Genomic DNA, 25,030 nt, shown 5'->3' on the forward strand with positions numbered 1-25,030 from the left:
TGCAAATTGGATTTTTCCCTCCATTGCTCCTCACCTCCACTTTCTCTGCAGTAATCCATACTGTAAATGACATCAACATTAATCTAGAGTCTCATGATAAAAATTTGGGAATCAATCTTGACTCCAGTCTTGCCCTCATTCCTGTACCTAATCAATCAACAAATCTCATAAACCCAGTTCCTTAGCATGTATCAAATCTATTCCTTCTCCATTTCTGATGTTACTAAAAGAATATAAGGTTCTGGTGTCTTTCTTGACTTAAATCATAGTTGCTTTACTGTTTTCTTACCTCAAATTTTGCATTTCTCTAATTTATTCTCTTGCCACAGTCATCTTTCTAAGCAGTAAATCTGATCTTGTTCCTTAAGGCCCAGAAATAAACCTACTCATTATGGTAAAAAGATTTTGGAAAAGGGTGCCAAGATCATTCAATGGGGAAAATACAAGTCTTTTCATGTGATACCCTTTGCAATGTTATGATGCTGCAAGAAGGCTCTCACTAGATGCTGGTGCCATGCTCTTGGACTTCCCAGTGTCTAGAACTGTAGGCAATAAATTTCTTTTCTTTATAAATTATAAGTCTATGGTATTTTGTTATAGCAGTAGAAAGCAGACTAAGATGGAGTGGAGGGGTGTATTTATAGAAAGTATAAAAAAAAATGGATGAGGAATTAGACACAATGTTTTTAACTCCAGACAAACTAAAAGCACAGAACATATAACATTGGAGAAACTCAATAAGTATCTCAGGAAACAACAAGAATAACATGCAGATGACTAACTGGTTATAGTGCCAATAGGCAGATTTTGATTAAAATAAAGAAAAATTTTTTAATAATTTAAAAAATTGTTACTTAGTGAAGTAACAAGTACACCCTCCTTCTGAAAATGCTAACAGAGTTCACATCATCACTCATTGCTGGACTAGCAGAAGAGTTTGTTGAATAGGCCTTTGGACTAGGAGCTTCTAAAGTTTTGGTCAAATTTATGATTTCATTATTTGTTAATTAAGTTCTTTTCCATTCTAAAGTAATTTCTGTGATTTTCCAAATATAGTAGATTTCACAGTTATCTTGGTTTAAAACACATTACCACATACTTTCTGGCTCCTAGTAAATTACCATTCACTTAAGTGTTATCTCTGATCCAAAAGTGTTAACAGACCTACCAAGTCACATAATTTCCCCTTCTTCTAAATCCCACCCAGCTTTATTTATTCTTGCCTAATTATCTAACTCTCTCATAACATTCATATAATTTCTAAATCTCCAAAACACATCTAAGATGGGAATTCAAAGACAAGGAGGATTATGATTTTTTCATCCTATATTCTCTTTTAATGAAGAAAAGCAATTAGGCAAAACAAGTTGAAAGCAAGCTAAGTTTTTCTTTCTGAAAAAATCTAGAACAAAAGGCTTTCCGATTTATGCTATAACTAGTTCATTGTAAACAGGATCTTAACACTCTAATCAAGGTAATTAAAAAAATAAATTAAAGAGAAACATCTTGCCTTTGTTATTTAGCAGCAAAAATGATGAAAGAATTATTTCTTGGTCAGCATTCTTCGGCTTAGGATTCGTTCTCAGGATTTTTTTGTTTTTTTGAGGTAACAGTAGTGTAAGTAATCATCAAATGAAATGGAAGGAATGTACCACAAAGATATTTTGCAGTTTCTCCTATTGTCCCCTCCCACTTTACTTCCATTCTCAATGTCTGTGACTCAATGAGCTTTTAAAATATGTATGCAAAGGATAAATATCTCTGGCTTTTGTTTAGCTTTCCTCCATGGAGTTGTGATTTAAAAAGTTACTTTTTGTTTCCTTGAAAATTATTTCACTTTGTTTGAATCATCAATAGACACCCAATACTCTATGACGTTTTACTATTGAGAGCTCACTATTCTCTAGAAATATATCATATACTTTACTGATACACATATACTTAATCCCCATAACTAAAAGAGATAGATTTTATTATCTGCATATTACAGATAAGAAAATGAGGTCCAGAGAGGCCAAATAACTTTTCCAAAACCACACAGCTAATGCATCATGAGTTTAGGGTCTAAACGTGTCTATTCAATGCCAATCTCCATGAATCTTTGGCTACCTGCTTTTGCATCAAGATTTAGTGAACACCTCCCATGTACCAAGCTCTATTCTCAAAACAAAAATGAAATTAACCAAGTCCCCACCTTCATGGATCTCATATTCTAACTGTATTATATCTAATTAATTTGACTGACAAATTAATAAATGCAGTCTAGCCAAAGTGTTTTATAATAGAGGTAAATATTAGGTGTAACAATGTTCCTATAGACTGAATAATCCACTTAGCCTAGTGGGGTAGAAAAGCTAGTGTACATGAAGATTGAATGTATGCAGCTAACATAGCTAATCCTTGACTAAAAACATAGGATTCCTGTCATCAAGTTCTGCTTCCTCCATGACTCCAGGCACCAGCCATGGCAATGTGCTTAAGTCTTCCAACTTTGTATAGATCTTACTAAAGCTAAGTCAAAGGCTAGACAATATCACTTGACATGTTTCACTCACATTAAAACATACTTATATAGTGTTTGCTATCACAAGATCCAGATCCCTGCCAGCGAACAGATAAACTAGTTAAAATTATGCAGCACTTTCAAATAACATATGTTGATTTGCTGAAACAGAACAGGACCACTGAGAACTTTATGTTTGGCAAGGAGATAATTTCTGGTGTCCCTTTAAGTCACATGAAATATGTATCCATCTATGTATGCAGTTTCTCTAGATGCTGAAGTTGCCCTCTCAGGCTGCTGTCATCACTCTTTCATATCATTTCTACTTGGGGAAATAAATAAAGTCTTGCTGTCACAGTGGCTATGTTACCATCTCCTTTTCTTGCCCCCATAGGAGCTTGGCAATCATTTTCTCAGCAATATTCTCCCTGCTTTTTCTTGTGCTTACGACATTCTTTAAACCACCTCCTTTATAGATTTTTAAAAATCTGAAAATATATCTCTAAAAAATTTCTATGCATGGGTCTGTAATTTCTAAAATGTCTCCTAAGAATATTGTCTCTTCCTTTTTAATAGACTCCAGGGACCAAATTTCCTCCCCCTAAAGCGTGGTCTTTGTAGAAATGACATATTCCAGTTTTATTTAATGTTCCTTTCACCACAATCTCCAGAAAAAAATGTCATTATAGTCAACTTTTTCCATTTTATAGAGATATATTTATGGCATATTTTTAATGTGAGTTCCACATTTGCTGTCCAACTTTCTCTTTGTCTGGATCTCTTTACCACAGTATATAATTGAGAATGATCCTAAAATATATTACAAAGTGTCCATGGGTGGGCATCACATAAAAAGTTTAAAAGTTGCCACATATTCAATTGATTTTTGTTTTTTCTTTTTGTAAGCACATAGTCTGAACTCTATACAATGCAAGTTTTAACTTTACTGTACGGTTTGAAAGAGCCAAGTGATATCTCTACTAATGTAAGTAAAGGGATATGGGGTAGGGCTAATTGAATAACCACATCTTTTTCTCAACCTTTTATAATTGGCCAACTTTTTTTAAAGTGAGATAATATTTTTTTTTATTATCAAGAAAAGTTTTTGTTAGAGAATACAAAATTAACAGCAAGTGGAATAAGTTCTAGTGTTCTATAGCACTATAGCATGACTATAGTTAAGAATATACTATATAATTTCTAATAACTAGAAGGAGAATATTGAATGTTCGCAGCACAAAGAAATGATAAATGTTTGAGATGGTAGATACGCTAATCACCCTGATCACTATACATTATATGTGTTGCAACATCACCATGTACCCCATAAGTATATACAATTATTATGTGCAAATTTAAAAAAAAACAATGTCTTTCAATGCAAAAGCAAAATAGGGAGAGTTAACAAGTTGTACATGTCACTACAAGGCAAAAAAAAAAAAAAAAAAACCCTCATCACCATGAAGATTCAATCACCTGCTTTTAGAGAGCAAAAGTCAATTTGTTGAGTTGGTTGTACTCTACACAGAATGGCTATGCTTTATGTCTTCTTGGGGAGGTGATAGCCCTTTTTAAAGTACAGGATCCTGGCTGGGTGTTGTGGCTCACACCTGTAAACCTAGCACTTTGGAAAGCTGAGGTGGGAGGATCACTTGAGGCCGAGAGTTTGAGGTTGCAGTGAACTATGATGACACCACTGCACTCTAGCCTGGGCAACAAAATAAGACCCTATCTCAGAAAGAAATTAAAAAATAAAAAAAAAAAATTAAGTACAGGATCCTAATCTGCCATGACTTATTGAATAAAAATCTCTAAGTTCCTTGAACATTTATATGTTAAAAAATGTACCCCAGGTGATAGTGGGGGTCACCTGGTGGGCAGTCATCCTGAGAACTATTGGATCAAAACAATGATAATGACTTCAAGATTTGTACCAACATTTGAGCGACGGTTCAGATGTTCTAATAGGGGAGTGAGCTATTTGAACTGACTTGTTTAAAGAGCAGTTCTCCTCTAAATAGGGCATATCCTCTAGTTAGGGAATGACATACTTGAAATAGTTAAAGAAAGAAGAAACAGAAATTTAGTCTAACAGGTTATTTTCATTACTCCTAAGAATAATGATGAATGCCAGATGAAATAGTCCTCACATTCATCTGTTTAAGTGTTGTCTTTCTTTGGGATCAGTCAGCTTCTCTCTTCTTCCATTTATTGGTCAGTAAAAATTCCACTGCTCTTTAAGACTCTTAACTTCAGCCAGTCCTCTGGAGAAGAATGCCACTAGTCACAGAGAGTGCAGATGGGTCAGAGCAAATCCAACACACTGCTGAGAAAACAACTCAAAAACGTACACCCTGCTGATAGTTGAGCAGATAATGCATTATTTTATTTAAACAAATAATCACTTGAGTGACAGTTGTAACGAGCCATCACAATTCTTTTAGGTCAGCATAGTATCAAACGTACTGTTCCCTAAGCTTAGCAAAAGATTTCTGGCAGATTTTGCTACTGGCAATCTACGAAAACCTATGGTTAGCTTGTGAATTAGGGTTTCCCTGTGAACTGGAATCACAATTGGCCAATTTAGGGATTTCCATCCCTCTGGCAGCACTTTAGCCCAATCTAAATTTGATTGTTTCCTTAAATGGAATAATTTAATTTTCTCCAAATGTCTACAGACTTCATAATGCCAAGTGCAGAAAATCAAGTGGAAAACTGGGTCATGTGACCAGATAACTCAGGCCAAAAAATAAAATATTGCTCTGAAATCCCATGTAGCACATACATTATTTTAATTTTCCGAATTACATTATTCATTGTCTCAGTAGTCCAATTTTATAATCTATATCTGGGTTATGTAAAAAAGAATGTTTTTTTAATATGAAAGAAAATATTAGTCTCAGTTCATGGTTCTGGTAACATTTTACTTGGTTGAAAGCAAGTACTAATAATTGCTAGAGATTACTTCAGCTGCTCCTATTCTGAATGGACTCTCATGGGGTCATAGGTACATGGTAATTCACAGGCAAATAGGCCAAGTAAAAAAAGGAAGAACTGCATTTAGTGTAATAGGCATAATGTATATAAGTAGGTATAGTATGAATGTGTAAAAACATGTCCTCAAAATGATAACTATTATTATCCATGTGGTTGTATTACTTAGTGTCAAACATTCTGAAAAGATCCACTCTGAAAAGCTGTGCCTTTACACCATAGGTAACAGTCCCACATACCAGAATCTCCTTGGTAGTTTTAGTAACAATGACTAAAATTAAATGAAATCCTTTCTTCTCTCCCCCTCACCCCCCCCCTCTTTCTCTCTTCAATAGAACAAATAATAAAACACCCATTTTAAGGAAAATATGGCCTTAGGCACTGTAGCTGTGTTGCTGCTTTTTAACTCAGAGATTTCCCACCACTGTAATTCTTCAGCATAGGTTCCATGGCTTAGGACAGCTGGCTGTGGACCTGGACTTTTTTTTTTTTTTTTTTATTTCAGGATATTATGAGGGTACGAACATTTTGGTTACATTTTATGTCTTTGCATTACCCAAGCAAGGATTAGAGGCATGCCCTTCCCCTCTACAATGCTCACCACATCCATCAGTTGTGAGTTTACCCCCCTCCCCAAGCCCCTAATCCCTGGAGAATGTTACTATCCTGTGAGCACTTGGACTTCTTGAACATACAATCATTACCCTTGGGCTGGGAAAAAGTCAAAGGCCCTTTATGTGTATATAGCTATTTGAGAACCTGAGAAGAATAAATGTATTTCTCTTTATGTTAGAAGTAAAAGATAACTTATGTGACCATAAAAAACGAGAATATCTACTTCATTCTTTGAAATTTACTTTCACAAATTACCAAAAGAACCTTCCTGAAAAAGTCACAATAAATCATGCTACTTAGGAGCCAAACTTCTGAAACTTCTTCCTGTTACCTATATAAACACAGAAACATACAAAGATTAATCCTTTTCTTAAAGAAACATTATTTTAAGACTGATAATTAGGGGAATTTTAAAGGAAAGCCTTGACCATCAGTGGTTGTGAAAGTGGTTTCCAAATCCTTTCCAAAATTCCTAGACACCTTCTGTGACGGACAGGGAATGAAGAAGATCAAAAGGGTCAACTCTGAGTCCTCCTCATCCACAACTCAATGAGAAAACTTTTGTTTTTATTAATTTTGTTTGTCCTTTATAGAAATATTTACTTTGGAGCAAAAAGGAAAAAGAAGTTTGATAATTAGTGTACTAAGACAAAGCAGAAATAATATCCAGGTAAAATCCAAAAGGAAACTTTACAAACTTGTTTAGCCAACTGGTCAGTCGATCATTAAACAGAAATTCATCGATTACCTACTTGTGCGAGCCACTGGTCTACAGTCCTTAAAGGTACATCAGGGAAAGGCAGAGTTATATGCCCTCACAAAGCTTATATTAAGGCAGGAAGAAGATAGACAATAAACAGTGAACAAAATATAGGAGAAAAGTTAAAATTATGTTAAAAGACAATTTTTATGGAAGAGAAACTAGAACAGGGTATGAGAGTTCAGAAGAGGGTCAAATTGCAGCATTAGATAGGATGGTGAGCATAAATCACATGAAGAGGTATCATTTGAGTAAAATCTTGTAGGGTGTGAGATATTAGACAATTATTTACATATCTCAAGGTCACTGTATGTTATTTTTCCAAAGCAGACACCTGAGGGAAGTATTTACTTAGGTTTTACTTGAAAATTTGGTATTTAGGTGACTAAATGGTTAGTAGCAGATTCTACGAAGTCATCAGTTCACAAAAAGTTTCCTCTCATTGGTACTTCCTGTTCATGAGAAATGTTTACCTTCCTGCCCAATTTAACCAATATATTTGCATCTAAAAAGCAGCACTTTTCCAATGAACTCTTACATTTTGCTCAAAGTGGTGGTAAGTCCATTTCAGTTTCATCATTGGATGCAAGAGAAACATAAGAGTGTGAAGAGTTACAGAAATATCTAAATAAACATGATGGAGGAGAAACGATCTTTAATGCTTTATTGTACATATGTTCTCTGTAGTGATCACCAGGGCATTGTCCAGTTAGTTATAACCTAAACCAATTGCAGAATCATAAATGACAGGGTATTAATATATTAGGCAGAAGATCTTAAGGTATTAATACTGTTTTTGTTAAACCTTTGGCAGATCGTTTATTTTCAAATTCATTTAATCCAAATGTTAATGATGACAATAAGAAAAAAACCAAATGTGAATGGTCTTTTTCTTATTATCACCATTAATGAAAACTCTCTTCTAAGCACTTTTGCAATTTGTCATGTAACATTACCCTCAGTAATTGAGTATTTTTACTAATCCATATTACAGATCATAAAGTTTAGATATGTGAGGCTAAATTATTTGCCCAAGGTCAATAAAGAGCAGACAAGGAATGTGAACCCAGGTCTATGACTTCAGGACTGTCACCCACCACACTATTCTGCTCCCTACTTATTTACTGTCCTAAATGGAAACCTCGAAAATAAGAAGCAATGGCATCCTAGATAACAATCAATGGATGGTTTCCTTCATACTACCACTAAATTTACTTTATAAGAATAAGAAGATGAAACCCTGTTTCATGATTATTAGTGTTTAACTGGAGGAAAATCTTTGAAGTTTCCCTAAAGTTGGCTATTCTGTATCAGTTATTTCAGCTCAAAGTCTTTACACGTGTTCACCTATCGTAATAAGCAACATTTCCTATCATGCCATATAATCAAAGAGTGCCAAAATATTTTTAGATGAATGTTAATGTTCTTCTCTCTCTGATTCTAATTAAAGATTCAAATTTCTTTAGAATAATTAAGCACTATGGGAAATTACATTGATTTTTAACCACTGGCCAATACAACTTAGGAAACAGCCTCATTCCAGCCTACAAGTGTTGGTGTTGATTTAAAAAATATGGATTAACAAAAATATAATTTCAATCGGATAAATAAGATACAGTCATTATTGTGGAGAAGGAATGATCCTTTTAAAATTCATTATGCCATGACTTGAAAGTTTTGCTATTTGCAATATAGCAATATTTCAGTAAAGCATCTAAGTTTCTATTTATAACACGTCATTCTTTAAACTATTAGGCTATAGACAGTCCTTTCTGTGAGGGTAAGTTAATCTACAACAAGTCTAATAAAAGTCGTGTTTAGTTTATCAGTTTTTCAGTGTTATCATTGTTTTTAAGAATGTATAATGACAAGGAAAACTTCACAGAACCAGTATAACACAGAAAAAAACGATCTGGGACTTTTATTAATAATATGCATAAAGACAAGATGGATTAAATCACAGCAAGAGATAATACATAAATATATACTCTTCAAGTAACTTTTCTTGGTTATACCCAGAACTGATGGATATATAGGCTAACAATAAGCTGCAAAATAAATACTAAAATTCTAAATAGCTACCCAGCCTGCTATGTATATCATATGGATTTATTAGATATTTATGTCTAATTTTACAGTGTGAAATTTTGGTCTTTCCAAGTTCTGGGACTGTGAATTAGGAGCATCAAGTATTCTAAGAGTACAGGTAACATAGTAGACAGCTGAAAATAAATTATTTCTTACTTCTTGGTTTGCATTTGCATCAAACACAGGCATTTCAATACAGTAAGCTTCTGTCAACAGTCACAAACTTTTCTGAACAATGCTGATGGCTCATTATCATAAAACTAAATGAGGAAATGCAATTTAAGAATCCATACAAAAAAAGAGATATATGGTATTTTTATAATCATATTAGTTCTGTATAAGAAACCACAGCAAAATGTATTTAAAAGTTATAAAACAAATATGCATTAGGATGTCGGTAACTTGGAAGTCAGGCACTTCACAGACAAATTAGCTATAGAGCAACACAGGAGCTGAAAATGGCAAAAAAAAAAAAAAAGTCATGAAAAATGTATGACAGTCTGAATATTTGTGTCCCTCTAAAACTCATAAATTGAAATCCTAACCCACAAAGTGATAGATTAGAAGGTGCGGCCTTTGGGGGGTGATTAGGTCATAAGGTTAAAGCTCTCATGAATGGGATTAGTATCTACATAAAAGAGGCTCCAGAGAGCCCTTTTGCCCACTTCCACCACCTAATGACACAGTGGGAAGACAGCCATCTATGCACCAGAAAGTAGGTTCCCACTGGACACTGAATCTGCCAGCAGCTTGATCTTGGACTTTCCATCCTCTAGAAGTATGAGAATTAAATCTGTGTTGTTTATAAGCTACCCAGTTTATAGTATTTTTTTATAGAAGCCTGAATGTACTAAAACAAAAACAAAAGAAAATGTATAAAAAATACAAATGCTTTATTCTTTTTAAGTATTAATATCAAATCTATTTTAAGAGTAAATATAATAGATTATTAATTGTGGTATGACATTACAGATAAAGTTTTAAAACACATTATAATATTGAATATTGCTCATCTGTTACTTATACTGGAGTAATTATATCCAGGTATTGACAGTTTGGAGAAAAATCTATTTTTATTTTTCTTATCAATTATACTAAGATTTACATTTCATAAATACAATAAGAATGTGTAACTACATGCTTGCCAGTTCTATTTGTAATCCTCTGGCCTTCTAGTAAGATGAGAATGCTTGATAATCAAACAGTAAGTGTTCACTTGAAAGTGTCAAATGGACACTTATTTTGCAAATACGGTTTAGGATTTATAAATGCAAGATAGCAAATATGCTTATATCACAAGACAAGACTTAAATTTTGGCTTTTCTGAGAACTTACAATCTAAACTCAATTTAAATGTAGGTCTTATGGCACATGGCATTGAAACTATGAAGTTTTAAAAAAATAGAACTCATTGAAATCACATAAGATAGTAAAACATCAGATATGAATTTCAGAAAATTTTACATACCTCTTATATCATTAACAGTGAAAGTTTAAAAACATAATCTGCTTATTTGTCAGTGTGACAGTGAATAACATAAAAAAAAATCTGAAAACCTTTGAACACAAAAATATATTGACTTCATTTCCTTACAGAACCATTGTTGTGCACATGCTAAGGCAAATTAAAGTGATGGAATGATGCCTTACTAGAAAGAAATATTGTAGCTTTGGGAAAGAATACGGATGAAAGGAGGCAAAAGAAAGTTTAGAGACAGAGACAGAAGGGATTTCATATTATCTGGTAGTATAATTCCTTTTTGTCATTTGAATAAATTTTCTTTTCCTTTTTCATTCCTTACTTTGTTCACTCCAACACTCCATGCCCTCCCCTACATCTACCTCATCCAAGGCACCTGCCCCCATACATATATACTTAAATCATGAAAATGGCAAATTCAAAGATACAGTAACAAAAATGTCCTGGAAATATTATACAACAGTCAAAAAAGAAAGACAAGCCTCCTGCTCTCATTGAGCTTACACTCTATAAGGAAAAGTTAATATTAAATATATAATCACATGGATAAATATACAATTACAATTATGATGACTGTTATGAAGGAAAAGTACAGGTCTCCAATAAAAGCAGCAATATTTAACTGACAATTATTAACTTGAGCTCCTGAGCTTTTAGGCCAGATTTATACATATGACTTATTTTGACTTTTCCTGATTTAAATAGGCATTCGTTTCTCTTAGGCCACACAGTAAAGTAAAATATAAACAAACAAGCAAACAAACCAATTATTGGAATGAAGTGGCAAGTTCCATGTACGTGGAAAAAGAAAAAAATAGAAAAAACACACTAAATTCCCAGGCAAATAGATAAACCTAAATTCTAAATAGAAAGGAGAAGTTAGCATTATCAGCGATCTTAACAGTAATACCACTGACAAATTTCAAGCCAGAAAAGAATAATGCAAACAAAATTTCATGAAGACTATTTGGATCCATCTACCCACAATCTGCAGAAGTAAAGTTCGTTTTGGATGTCTTCTCATCTGTCCCAAAGAAAGCTATAAATCATTAAGACAAAATTTATTTCCAACCATATCAAGTTAAAGGTGACATATCTTTCTTTGGAGAACATAAAAACATCGAATAATTGATTCAAATTGGAAATAGAATGACCAATTGAAAATACTAGGCACGGTGGCCTACGAGAAGAGTAATACTGCTTGCATTTCATTTCCTGTGATTCTGCCAGCACACAGCAGTGACCCCTAACATTCTAGCTGACTTAGCAGTTTTTGTCAGGTACAAATGATAAGGGATTTTGCAGTTTACAAACCCTGAAGCATTATTATGAAGTATAGAAGGATGAACACCAACTTTGTAAGGATACATCACAAAGTGATACCAGGGCTTACCTCTGAAGAAAGGACTAGAAAGAAGGATGAAAAAGGTTATCAAAAGAAGTGCTCTTTTTATGTGAGTTACTTATTTTTTAATGAAATATATTTATCTATCACTGGACAACTTAAAAATTCAGAAAATATTTAAGAATACATCCAGAAGAAATCACAATGATAAAGATGATATTCTTGAATCAAATTTTCCTTCAGGATTCACAAAGAAAGACATTGGTCTACCGAGGCTCATTCCAGAGCCCCTGAAATCACTATTGCCACAGAGAAAAGTGGTATTGAGAAAAATGCTCCATGATTATGTGATATATATTTATGATGTAAAGATTTGGAAGACATGAGTTTACAGCACAAATCAATTATTTTAAACTAGCCAAATTTAAAACCTATTTTATGCACAACTAGGATTTAACATGATATGAACCTATAATGTAAAGTTTCTAGACATTTTTTGACTCCTCCAAGAGGTGACACAGGCAGAGATATTTACCTAAGGCACACCCTGACTCATACTATCTTTATCTTTTTCTGAGTTCCTACCACACTTTATACCACTCTCAAAGCACTTCCATTTTGTCATTTATACTAACTTGCCTGTATGTTTTCCTTTCCTTGTTATACTGATACTCTTGAATGTGGATGTCATGTCATAGTCATGATTATATTTCTGCTGTAGAATACAGATTTGTTGAATTAATTTGCACTTAAAGAAGACTTTCAAATTATGTTTCTCATTTCTATACATGTAATGGTGACCACTGTGATTTGCAAAATACTCAAGTCCATCTTAAAATCTTTCTCCTTATAACATCAAAAAGCATCCGGGTCTCATTAATAAAAGAATGCAATGGAAAATCAAATTCTTGTCCTCAGTAGCTTTGTGCTGATTGAGGATCAAAATTTGATGAAAACTGGTGGAGTAAAAATGTTTGACACACATGCCAAAAGAAAAGAAATATTTAAGGCTGACATAGTAAAACTGAATGAAGTGACACTTAACATTAATCATACCAAAACAAATATCAGCTTAGTAGAAACATGAACTATTCCGTATGTAGAGTCAAATGGTTGTATAATTAGAAAATTATTTTGAGTTGCTTTTTCACCAAATAACGAATCTGAGTATGTCTATTTAGAAGTGTGCATATACATGCATTCATACAGATATACACATGCACATATACAAACATACACATATACTTTACTCAGTTAGTAATATAGAATATAAACATAGTTTCCTCTATGCTATCCTGAGTACTAAGTCTTTGTATTAAAGACCACGATGGGAAATGCTCACTTAAGAGAGGGCAGTGGATCAGAATTTGGCCTCAAGTATAAACGTTTAGAAAGCACTCCAAATGGAAAACACAAAGTCTCTAAAATAATTAATACATACTGTCATTTGCACAATTGCTAGAGGCTTAAAATAAAATTAAATTCTTATATTGAAAATAGTTGACCAAAACAAAAACTCTGATAGCATGTTATTCGCTCAAAGTATCCAAATAGCATTTGTTTGTAAAGCTCTGTTTTACACATTTGAAACTTTGATATCATTTCTTACTTATTTCTGGCTCATGTTCAGGTGCTTTTTCAAGCAGAAAGTTTCCCTGCTAGATGACACAATGTAAAGGTGTTAACTGTGAGCTTTTGTCCCAATTCACTTGATAACATTGAGAGCGTAAGAAAGAGTAAGACACATTCCTGCATTTAAAATAATAATTTTTAAAAAGATAGAAACGAAAGGCACATTCACTAATACACAGTTAAAATGATTAATTTAAAGATTATTGTATACATTTGTCACTGCTGCATATCACCTACTTCCTTTTAATGACAACAGTAAACACAATGTGGATGGTTTTAAACGACAAATTGAATGTGCTTCTGAATTTTGTACCAACACCATTAAAGAGTACACATGCCTGACTTACCAAGTGATGAGGAAATGCATAGTTAGTTGATAATGTTCTTAAAACAAAGTTAGTATGAATAAACAAAGAATGGATTTGTCTTGCTCCGCTGTTTTTCGCTTTCACAATACTGCCTTTTTAGGTTACCATGGAGTTAATGTGTACATATGACATCTAGCAGACAACAACGTGATGAGCCCACAACAGTACCATTTCAGTGCTGCATATGCTTAGACTTACGTCTCAATACAGAATGGCTGGGGCAGATGTACTCCAGAGCTGAATGTTTGCAGATGACTTATTTATGGTTACTACATGCATTTAGCTATCATTAAAAAATACTGCAAATACTGACACCAAAATCTATAGCTGATTTCTAAAAATACTAATTATGTAAGCAGCTGACATGAAAAAAATCATATAAAGGGCAAAAAAGTGGGGTGAAACAAACATTTTGATAAATTTTTCTTACCTTAAAATCATAAAATATTCATTAACACACATACCTACCTCCCAGTGCCCAAAACCAATGCCAAAAGATCTAAATACATTTTCATAACTTTGACACACTGTAATTCATACAGATGATATTAAGAAGAAATAAAATAATGTAATACCTTTACTTTTACCTATGGATTTGATGAAATGGGTCCATGAAGAAAGGGTTTCCAGACAAAGAAGATAAAGAGGAGAAAAACAACAATAAGAATTATGAATACATGTAAATGCACTACTCTCTGAAAATTAAATAAGACAAGAAAGTATAAATAAGGTTTTGAAGACAAATGGAGATATAATCAGTTCATGTTGGAAATTGTGCCTTTTTTTAAGGCAAGTACATGCAAAAATTGGAAGGTCCATGCTCACTTTAAAAGATTATACAAAATAGAGATACACAATGAATGTAGGTAGAAAAATAATATTGATTCCATGGAACACTACACTCAGCATTCTAGAAGCCAGAAGCCAAAGATGTTGGTATGTTCCCAAACTGCCATGCATGGATGAAAAATGAACACTTTTTTGTACAGTAGGTTAAACTGAGCATCTTTCAGATATCAACTTCCAATGTGTGTCGGTTTTTCTTTACTATAACCACCCTTAACTGCATATGCTGATAAATGTATAAAATTTTTCAATCACAATCTTATGTCTCATTTATTTGCAGATATTATAGTGCAAGGAATGAAGAAAAATAAATGTCACAGGAACAAACCAAAATCAAACCAACAAATAAAAGGGAGAAAAACACATGAAAAATGTGAACAAAAGTTATGTATTTAATTTGCAGCCAGATAATTTGCAAGCATTTGCCCATCCTTTGCAGTGACGGTTTGAAAGCAGCTACAGAACAGAAAACACTGAAAGCAGAGTGGAAAAGGAACAGAGCCCATACCTTGGTCGCCCATCATCAGGTGCGCCAGACCTTGAAGGGAAACAAGAGCACAGTCAGCAATAAACAAGGGAGCATGGGAAGGCAGGGTTGTCACGGTGACAAAAATGTTCAGTGACAGACACCTTGTTTCCTATGAGACATGTCTGTATCACAGAGGCAAATCAAAAAGCATTCATTCAACTCCTGGTTGGAATGCTTTGGGGCAAAGAGTTATAGAACTGCAATTTAAACATTGGCATATGCTGCACTGTGTATTTCTTCTACATATCAGTTGGAACAATCAAGAGCATAAGAGCATGACTTAGTCTCCAACCAATCCCTTAAATATTACATCTGCCTTTTGTGCCCTTTGATGAGACTGTTTTGAACATTGCCCAAAAAGGGCTAGTCATTCTTCAATGATAATATTACATTTTTTAAAACCCAAAGGAATACCTGAAACATGGGCTGGGTCTGATCTTTTTCCCCTCATCAAAAATGAGCAGTTTCATAATTAAAATGAAAAAAAAGAAAAAAACCATCCTAGTCACACTGAAATGATAATGCAGAAATGTCTCCTTATCTGACAAATGTAACAACTAGACTTGTTAAAATACAAAAAAAGATCATTAGAAATGCAGTTGTAAATTTAGAATTTACTATAGAATAATATTTTGAAGAAACAATAGATCAACTTTAAATAGGCTCAAGCAATTTTCCTAGAACAAAATTATTTAGCATTTTACATAAGCATTACATAAATGCTGAACTATAGGTATATTTACTTAAAATAAATGTTACAGATACAATTTTATTGAGAAATTTTTCTAAAAGATTATTAAAGTCCCTTTGTTTAAATTATTTATCTCTTGCTTGACAATTAACTTCAAATTTAAGATCACTACTTTTGTAAAGAACACTGCTAATGTTCTTTTAAAAATTCTTTCACTGTCCAAGAAACTACTTATTACTAAAAAGCATAATTCCTAGTTCTTTATTCTAAATCAGCAGTAAAGCTATTTCTCAGTCTATGTATTACATATTTCAAGAGCTCAGGAAAATATTACAGCAATGTAGTGTACATATATAAATTTTAGTAAATTTGTATTTTCAATTACCAGTGCTATTTCAGATATATTTGAGATTTTATTTATGCTACATGACATTATCCATTGGTTGCATCAGTGTTGAAAACATTTGTGTTGTTTCCTTAAAATTTCAAGGGTACTGAAATATCCCTGTAGGGCAGATATAATTAGAAATCATCATGTAATCACAATATGAAAATTATTTAACATAGTTTTAAATTTCTGTAATGTAGCCTCCCTTTGTATTTTGTGAGGGATTTTAACAAAAACAAAATCCACATAGGCAAATTAAAAGGTTTATTATCTGTTGATGATTCATGATGTTTCTTATGCTAAAGAATAGTGGCTTATTTGCCCAGGTTATATATTTTCATTTAATTTCATTTTTAAAACTACTATCCATATTACCAGATAACAGTCTATAACTTTTTTGTAGACTAAATCAGGAAATTATCTCTGATAAGATCTAACTTTTAGAAAATATATTTGGTACTTCTAATGGTTTTGACACAGCATCAATAAGGATAGAAATTAATAAATCCCACAAATATTCACATTCCTCCTGCTAGACTTCCTACCTCTAAAGGAGTACAGTTATATTGTCAAAGTCACATTATAAATATGAATGTTGAGATTATGATTGAATAAACTTTATTGTAATAGTTTATGGACTTATCTGAAAATCTTATGAAATTATATGGGATGAGTGGGGGTGAGAAGAGAGAGGCATTCACACTAATTAGGCTGATTTTAAAACCCCTTGGAATGCAACTGTATTGTAAGAAAAAAGAACAAAAAACATGAAACATTTTACAGAATGGTTAAGGAAATGCAAAAGAAGTTGAAAAGATACCTTTTAAAAATAATTTTCAAGGTCAATTAACATGCACAATATAAATGAGACTGATTTTGAAAGATATCAGACCTGCAGAATAATATCATCTTTATCAAGCATATACTCACATGCAATTAAAATTATAGTATAGAGAAACAGAAGCCATACATGGAGACAACACTTAGAAAAACAGTAATTTATGACTTCTATTGAAGTTTTAATCTGTTTTATTTAAATAATGAAACAAATGTTCAATAGCTAAGATTACAATAATATAGTCTGTGAAAGAATCACAAATATGATATCTATTAACTACTTACTAACTTTGTACTACCATGAAGTGTTCTTGTTTTGTGACACAAAGTTTTGGTAACCTTAATGACTATTTACCTGTAACCTTGGTGAGGTGTCTTTTTCTATAAAATCCTTCATTCTGTACACATTTCTACAAAATGACTATATTTCAAAATATGATTGCAAAATAAAGTATGCTAAATGCTTTCTTCTGATACAAATATTAGTACATTGTTTATATAATAACTGTTAATTCTGTGATTATATAAAGTGACAAAATCTTCCCTTTCACTATTCTTTTGCAATACCTAGTTTTATTTTGTTGCATGTTTATCTTTTAAAGATTTGTTTGGCAATATATTGACATTTAAGTTCTTTACAAATAATAATGTTTAAATGTTTTAGTTTATTGGATTCCACAGAAAAATGTATGTTTCTCAAAAATCCTTAACAGAAATAATTTTAGAAAAACTTAAATAAAATTTCATAGTTTTATTTAGCAGACACAGAATATTACAAATATACTTACCAATAATCACATCGGAGTGCTGTATACCTTCATTTCCACTGGCCAGTGGTATATTTTTTAATCTAAATTTATGTCTCTTACTTATAGTCAGTATTTTATTGCTTTCTTCTTATGAACCAAATCATTAGAAAAAACCAATGGGCTTGAAATGATATAATGCTAAACATTTCCAACAGAAAAGAAATCATTTTGATCAAGAAAAAATGAAGACAGGGTCATGCACTATGTTCCAAAACTGCAAAGAAATACTTTCTCTTTTAAAATAAAAAAAGCGGCATTGTATCATTTTTCCATACAGAACACTCCAATAAGTATTCTAAGGTTCATATGGGATGCAAAACCACAGGGGGGCAGGTTCCCTTGCATCGGAAGCATTTATAGGATGTGACAAACTTAGTTATATTGCCATGTCCTGAGCAAAGAGTTTTTAAAAATCTTTCACTGTCCTCTATAAAGCAAACATTCCCGTTACATGTTGCTGGCATGGTCTTTCTAGGCAGTTATTTTAAAAATCTTTTTTGTTTTCTTTTTAAAGAAATTCCTCAAGCATTGAAGTTAAGATCGGAGTTTCATATACTTGGGGCTAATGGGACAGAGAGTGTACGTGTGTTCTATATGAAAAGTGATACACAATCCAGAAATCAACAAATGGTCAGAAAGAAGTTACACTTACCGTCTAAATTCAAGATGTACTCTATTCATACTAAGAAATAAAAGGCAAATGAGAGTTGGAAAATAAGGTAGAAAGCACCCACCTTCCACATTGTTGTCTTCTGAAAGCACATGACAAGGAGGGAGAGAAAAGGAAAAACATTCATTAAGCAGCATGCAGACTGGACCTTGCCTTTGCATGTCTTCCTCATGCAAGGCACCAAACACATCATGCAAGTGCTCCACCACTATCATTCAAAGGGGAAAACAAAATCACAGGGGAGCAGGTTCCCTCCCATTGGAAGCATTTATAGGATGTAAGACAAACTCAGCAATATTGCCATATCCTGAGCAAAGAGTTTTTAAAAAATCTTTCATTGTCCTCTATAAAATGAACATTGTTATTACATGTTGCTGGCATGGTGTTTCTAGGCAATTTTTAAAAACATTTATTTGTTTTCTTTTTAACAATTCTAAAGGATTCTATTTCTATATACTGATGTGAACTTAGATTTTTAAAAAGTGTATTGGAAATAGCTATGAAATTACACCTAAAGACACTCCAGTTCTACCAAATATATTATCAATTTGTCATGACTGCCTCTTAGTATTTCTAATACCTTAATGAAATACAATGTAAATTTATGCAACTAAAACCTGCAATTTATTTGCTTTATTTTTAGTATATTCATATTTTAGTGCAAATGATGATAGTTTATGGTAATTTATTGAAATGCTAACTTTTAAAAATGTTAAATAGAAACATTGATCATTGGAAGACAGGTCCTTTTGGGAGCTGTACATTAGGCAAAGTTCATTGTAATTTAATCACTTTGTATTTCTCTTTAGGATGTGAATATGAATTCAGTTAAGATAATATCAACATTTAGCAAAACTTCCCTTATACTTTCCTATATCTATAAAATATTTCCACATTTTCATATATTCAGTGAATCATATTTCCATGTGTGGACATATATGTGTGCATGTATAAAAACATGTATACAAGCAGATTTTGTTTGTATTTCCTACAGATAATCAATATAAATGTGTGAGGATTAAACTATTATTAGTACCTACTGGACAATTAAAGGTGCTATTTGAGACAAAGGGCCTGACAGCCAGGTAAGCAATGGAAGGGAAAGCTGTCTTAGAGGACTAGGGCAAGAATAAGGTTTTAGTACTTCTCAAAATTTTTCAGTAGTAAATTACATGCATATCAACACACTAGTCTCATCCTTATATTTTGTTTAATTAACTATACCTCATTAAGGGGCCATTTGATCAAAAGTGTTTACAGAGAACAAAACAATAGCAAGTATAAAAATTTGAGAACAAAACCAACTATAAATGAACCATTTCCGTAGGTACAACAAGTACTTTTTTAAAATAAAGTTATTATTGAATTAAAAATCATCTATTTTGCTTCAAATATATTAGCTGGAAACTGAAATATCAACACAGACACGTTAACTGATGTGATATTAGCATATAATAGAAAATAGCTCACGGATAAATGTAGGCAATAACATCTTTACTCAATACTTGTTTTGCCAGAATTTATTCTAAAAATAAGCAACAAAAATCATTCAAATATTTGGTATGTGATATTCGCTTCCAGGTTTTTTGTTTGTTTGTTTTCCAATCTATTAAATAAAGACTGAAATTTTTATTTTTCGATCATGACATTGACATGACATGAACACAAATATCAAAGTTTTTCTTTTATTGCTTTATACTGGAAATCATATAAATGCAAAGTTACTTTAACATTTAAGATACATTTTAGTTTTATATTAATTGTTCTTTGAAGTTCTATTTCCTGGTTAAGATGCATACTTTTAAATAAGATCATTTAATATGTAGTGTAATAAAATCAGGGAGTTTAGAGGATAGTCAAGGGCCAAGACAGTCTTTCAGTTTCTACAGTATTATGTAATTTCTATAAACAAAATATTGGCAAATACAGTTGTAAGTAGCAGTGTCTTAGTAGGGTTTTTAGTAAAGTGCTGCAAACACAACTAATAGAAAAAAAGAAAAGAAAAACAAACCAACAAAATAAAACAGGCTCAAGCTTGACATCAATTTTAGAAAAGTGCTAAGTAGGGTATCAGGAAAGAAAGTTGTGCAAATAAGGTCAAGGTCATTGATTTAGTCCCCTAAGAGTGAGTTTTCCTTTCACTGTTAACTAAGGCATGGGCCCATAGGGGGTGTCATTGTTCCTGCCCCACCATCCAGCATTTTTCTGAGGTCTTATTCATAAAGAGAACAAGCTTAACTAATCAGACTTCTGCATACAAATTCAAGCCATGCTCAACGAATAAACAAATTCTGACTTCACTAAGTTCAGAAAAATGGTCTGTTTCAAAATCTAGGTTTTAAAAAATCAAAGTTCTAGAGTAAAAGAAAGGGTGATATATTAACTCCTATTTTTCTAAAAAAAGATGATCAATTCCCATTTATCAATTTTTGTCATAAATTTCAGCACAGCTAAGAAATAATCAACAGATCAAATAACCTTCAGATAAGAGAAAATATTCGCAAGCTGTACGTCCAATAAAGGGTAAAACCAGAATCTACAAAGAACTCAAGCAAATCAACAAGAAAAAACAAAGAACCTTATTGAAAAGTGGGCAAAGACACGAATGAAGCTTTTCAAAAGAAGATAGACATGTAAAAATGCTCAACATCACTAAGCTTCAGGAAAATGCAAATTAAAACTATAATGAGATATCACCTTACCCTATACAGAATGGCTTTTATTAAAAGTCCAAAAACAATACAGATCCTGGTGTGGATGCAGAGAGAATGGAATGCTTACACACTGATGGTGGGACTGCAAATTAGTACAACCTCTGTGGAAAACAGTACGGAGATTTCTCAAAGAACTAAAAGCAGACATACCTCAATCCAGCAATCTCACAACTGGATATTTACCCAAAGGAAAAGAAATCATTTTATTAAAAAGATACCTGCATTCCAATGTTTATTACAGCACAATTCACAATTGCAAAGATATAGAATACACCCAAGTGCCCACTAATTCATAAGTGGATTAACAAAATGTGGTGTATACTATGGAAGACTACTCAGCCACAAAAAGGTATGAATTAATACCTTTTGCAACAATTTGGATGGAACTGGAGGACATTATCCTAAGTGAAGTATCTAAGGAATGGGAAAACAACCACCACACATACTCATTATTAAACTGGAACAAACCAATGAGCACTCATGTTCACAGATGGAAGTAAAACTCAGTGGAAACCAAGCAGGGAGTATGGGAGAAAGGGATGAGTGAAAACCTACCTAATAGGTACAACGAACACTATCTGGGTGATGGGCACACTTATATCCCTGACTCAAGCATTACAAAAGTGGCCCATGTACCCCTAAAATTTGTAACCCTGTAAATATTTTGAAATAAAGAAAAGAAACTAAAACACACACACACACACACACAAAAAGATGAAGATGATGATGATAAAGAAGAAAACTGGCTTGGAACAGACTTCCTCTAAGTTTCTATATATTTTCAGATTCAATCTCAGAATAAAAAAAAATTCTCTTTCCTATTTCATTGTATTCTATCCATTTTGGTATCCATTTGCTGGCTTTAGATTATTTAAAACTTGTTAACCTAAAAATACTCCCTACATTATTTCAGAATTTGGACACGATTATAACTAGTGATAGTTCTAGCATTTACAACCATGCTCCACATATTTTTCCTTTTCTCCTTCTGTTCTATTTTGGGTTTGAACTAAACAATAAATATTGAATTAAAAAAGAATGGTTTATCTCATCATATCAACTTCTTCATTGTCTTTGTAGATTCTTATAAAAACAAATGCTATTTTGGTTTTGTGCAGTAACAAAAAGAAGTGCTAAATTTTGGCATGTCACAGTGTAGTAGCAAAGCAGGGTATTTTTGTTTAGTGTAAAATAGAAAGCAGTCCAGCTGGCCTCACCTGTGGACATTGTCAAGCTAGGACAAATCTCTTGCTTTGCAGAAAACCCTGGCATCTGAATTTGCTGACCTAATCCTTGCAAAGTTCATGAAGAAGGTCTCTAAATAATCAACTTCACTGTGATGACCATTCCACCACCTAACAAGATCACATTCTTGTTTTCTTTTGAATGTAAAAATAATGAATGCAAAGCTGTGAAAAAAATACTTTAAATTCTCTTTTTCTTTTACATAAGACATGCTTTCCTTACAAAGAAGGGAACTAGGCACCAGAATATCAATTATGTTATGAATGATGGCTGTGGGCTGACATGAAGAGAACAGCTGACTATTGTTAAATTACTGCAAAAGCATCTCCACAAAATTTTTTTCTTCGGCCCCAAGCTGGTAAAAATGCAAGGGCACTAGTTTAGCATACCAGTGTGCTTTGCACATAATCCTAAGCATGTGTTTTTAGGAAAAGAGAAGCGAGTAACAAAACAAATGCCCTGGCCGGGCGCGGTGGCTCACGCCTGTAATCCTAGCACTCTGGGAGGCCGAGGCGGGCGGATTGCTCAAGGTTGGGAGTTTGAAACCATCCTGAGCGAGACCCCTTCTCTACTAAAAAATAGAAAGAAATTAATTGACCAACTAAAATATATATATACAAAAAATTAGCCGGGCACGGTGGTGCATGCCTGTAGTCCCAGCTACTTGGGAGGCTGAGGCAGGAAGATCACTTGAGCCCAGGAGTTTGAGGTTGCTGTGAGCTAGGCTGACGCCACGGCACTCACTCTAGCCAGGGCAACAAAAGTGAGACTCTGTCTCAAAAATAAAAAAACAAAAAACAAACAAAAAAAAACAAATGCCCTGTTTGAATATAAATAAAATAAAAACCTTAATCATGACTAGTGAAAAAATTAAAATCTGGAATCAAATAACACAACTCCTTTCTATATAATCAGTATTTAAGTTTAGCAATCTTCATCTAAATGTATAAAGAGTGGTCAACTTAGGTGCTACAACTTCCATTAAAAACTGGCCAAAGGAATCTGCCTATCACCATTTGGTCATTCTTTCTCTTTTGGGGTTATAGTTTCCTTGTTTCTCTGCCAGTCCCCTGTGACTGGCTCCCTTCCTTTTCTTTGATTCCCCTGCTCCTTCAACATAACTGCCATTGCTGCAAGTGGCTTCTGCACCTAACCCAAGCCTTGTAAGTATGGTACATAGCAGCAAAACTGGCAGTGGTAACAGCCAGAAGAAGGAAAAATGAAGAATAAGATTTTATTTCCTTCTTCCATACATTGAACTTGCTAACTTCTATCCACTTCCCTCTAGCTGTTCACATTACTTCTCAAGACTTCACCCTTCATTTTAGGGATTAAATGCCAGTATAGCAGAGTTCAGTTCCCATGGTGGCACAGGATGGAGCTTTGCTTTGCTCTATTTTTCTTTTGGTGTTAGCAGTGAAAGACTTTAGAAAACCTCAATAGTCTGGGAATGCTTCAAGGACTGGGAAATGGAGGAAATCATTGAGACTGTGGATTTATGTGGCAATCAGCTAGAGAAAGAGAAACACTGGCCAGAATCAAGAAGTTCAAAGAGAAAATGAAGCATAAAGGTCCATTATGGGGACTTAGGGAAGGAAACAAACAGCCCTGGGTAGGAATCTGGCTAGTTTCAAAAATGCTTTTTAACAGATGGCATCAGCTCCTTATTTCAAATCCACCTAAATGATATTTCAAGACACTTTCATCCAGCCTGCTTAGAATCCTCCTCCTAGGAAATGTGCAGAGCTACCCAGAGCAACCAGTTTGTTTCTCCCTCCTCACTTCTCAGGAGTAAAATGAGGGGTATCTCTAAACCAACTATAGCAGCAGAAATGTTCCTGGCATCATACTTGTAACTACAAAAACATTTTCCCTAGGAATATTTTGTTACAAAAACATTTGTGGTATTTAATTCAAAATGTTCCCTGTTGTTAATGGCAATTATCAAAAAGAAAGAGAGAGAAAGAAAAAGAGAAGAGAGAGGAAGGAAAGCAAGCCTAAGGATATGGCAGATTCATTTCATGTTTAAGCTGTTTGGTGAACCTGATGAAATTTAATAATTATTAGTTAACATATCATATAATATACATTTTATAAATTGAATGACTAGCATATACCATAATGAATAAAATTTCAAATTTTCTTTTCATCAGGGACTATTACTACAAGGATTTAAAAAATTTGTTTTTTTTATAGCCTCAATTCTTACCAATATCTAAACCTTGAGAGTTAACAATTCTATATTCATTCAGAGGTGGGACTTAAGAAAGGAACACTGCATTTAACAATATGTGTGCTCATGCCACTTATTTTTATTTTTTTATTACTTACTGAGAATTGAATGCTTCCTGATACAGAATTGACAGATAACACTGAACAGCATGCTTATCATGTACTCTCCACCCAAACTCAATCACTATACACAACCCTTATAAGAAAACTGGGTCAGGTGAGCAATGCTTTCCTTCAAAGAATTTGAAGTCATCATACTTTAGAAGGTAGCGCAGAAATGTTCC

At 33.2% G+C, this 25,030-nt stretch overlaps 1 protein-coding gene across 32 annotated transcripts in view; it reads right to left on the minus strand.

Annotated features, from left to right (window-relative positions):
• Positions 1-25,030, minus strand: part of NRXN1 (neurexin 1) — a 1,076,423-nt gene that overhangs the window by 955,717 nt on the left and 95,676 nt on the right. For 16 of the 32 annotated variants that reach the window (XM_076000753.1, XM_076000744.1, XM_076000741.1 and 13 more), the window contains exons 3-5: positions 18,620-18,637; positions 15,140-15,169; positions 14,361-14,372 (exon numbers count right to left, since the gene is read on the minus strand). The exons of 5 other annotated variants lie outside the window; for them this stretch is intronic. In XM_076000753.1, the coding sequence (XP_075856868.1) occupies positions 14,361-14,372; positions 15,140-15,169; positions 18,620-18,637 (60 nt within the window). The remainder of the gene's footprint in view (positions 1-14,360; positions 14,373-15,139; positions 15,170-18,619; positions 18,638-25,030) is intronic. 11 more of the 32 variants (XM_076000751.1, XM_076000745.1, XM_076000740.1 and 8 more) reach the window with 5 other exon arrangements.

The sequence above is a fragment of the Microcebus murinus genome, chromosome 3 (genome assembly GCF_040939455.1).
Source record: "Microcebus murinus isolate Inina chromosome 3, M.murinus_Inina_mat1.0, whole genome shotgun sequence".
NCBI classification, from domain to species: Eukaryota; Metazoa; Chordata; class Mammalia; order Primates; family Cheirogaleidae; genus Microcebus; species Microcebus murinus.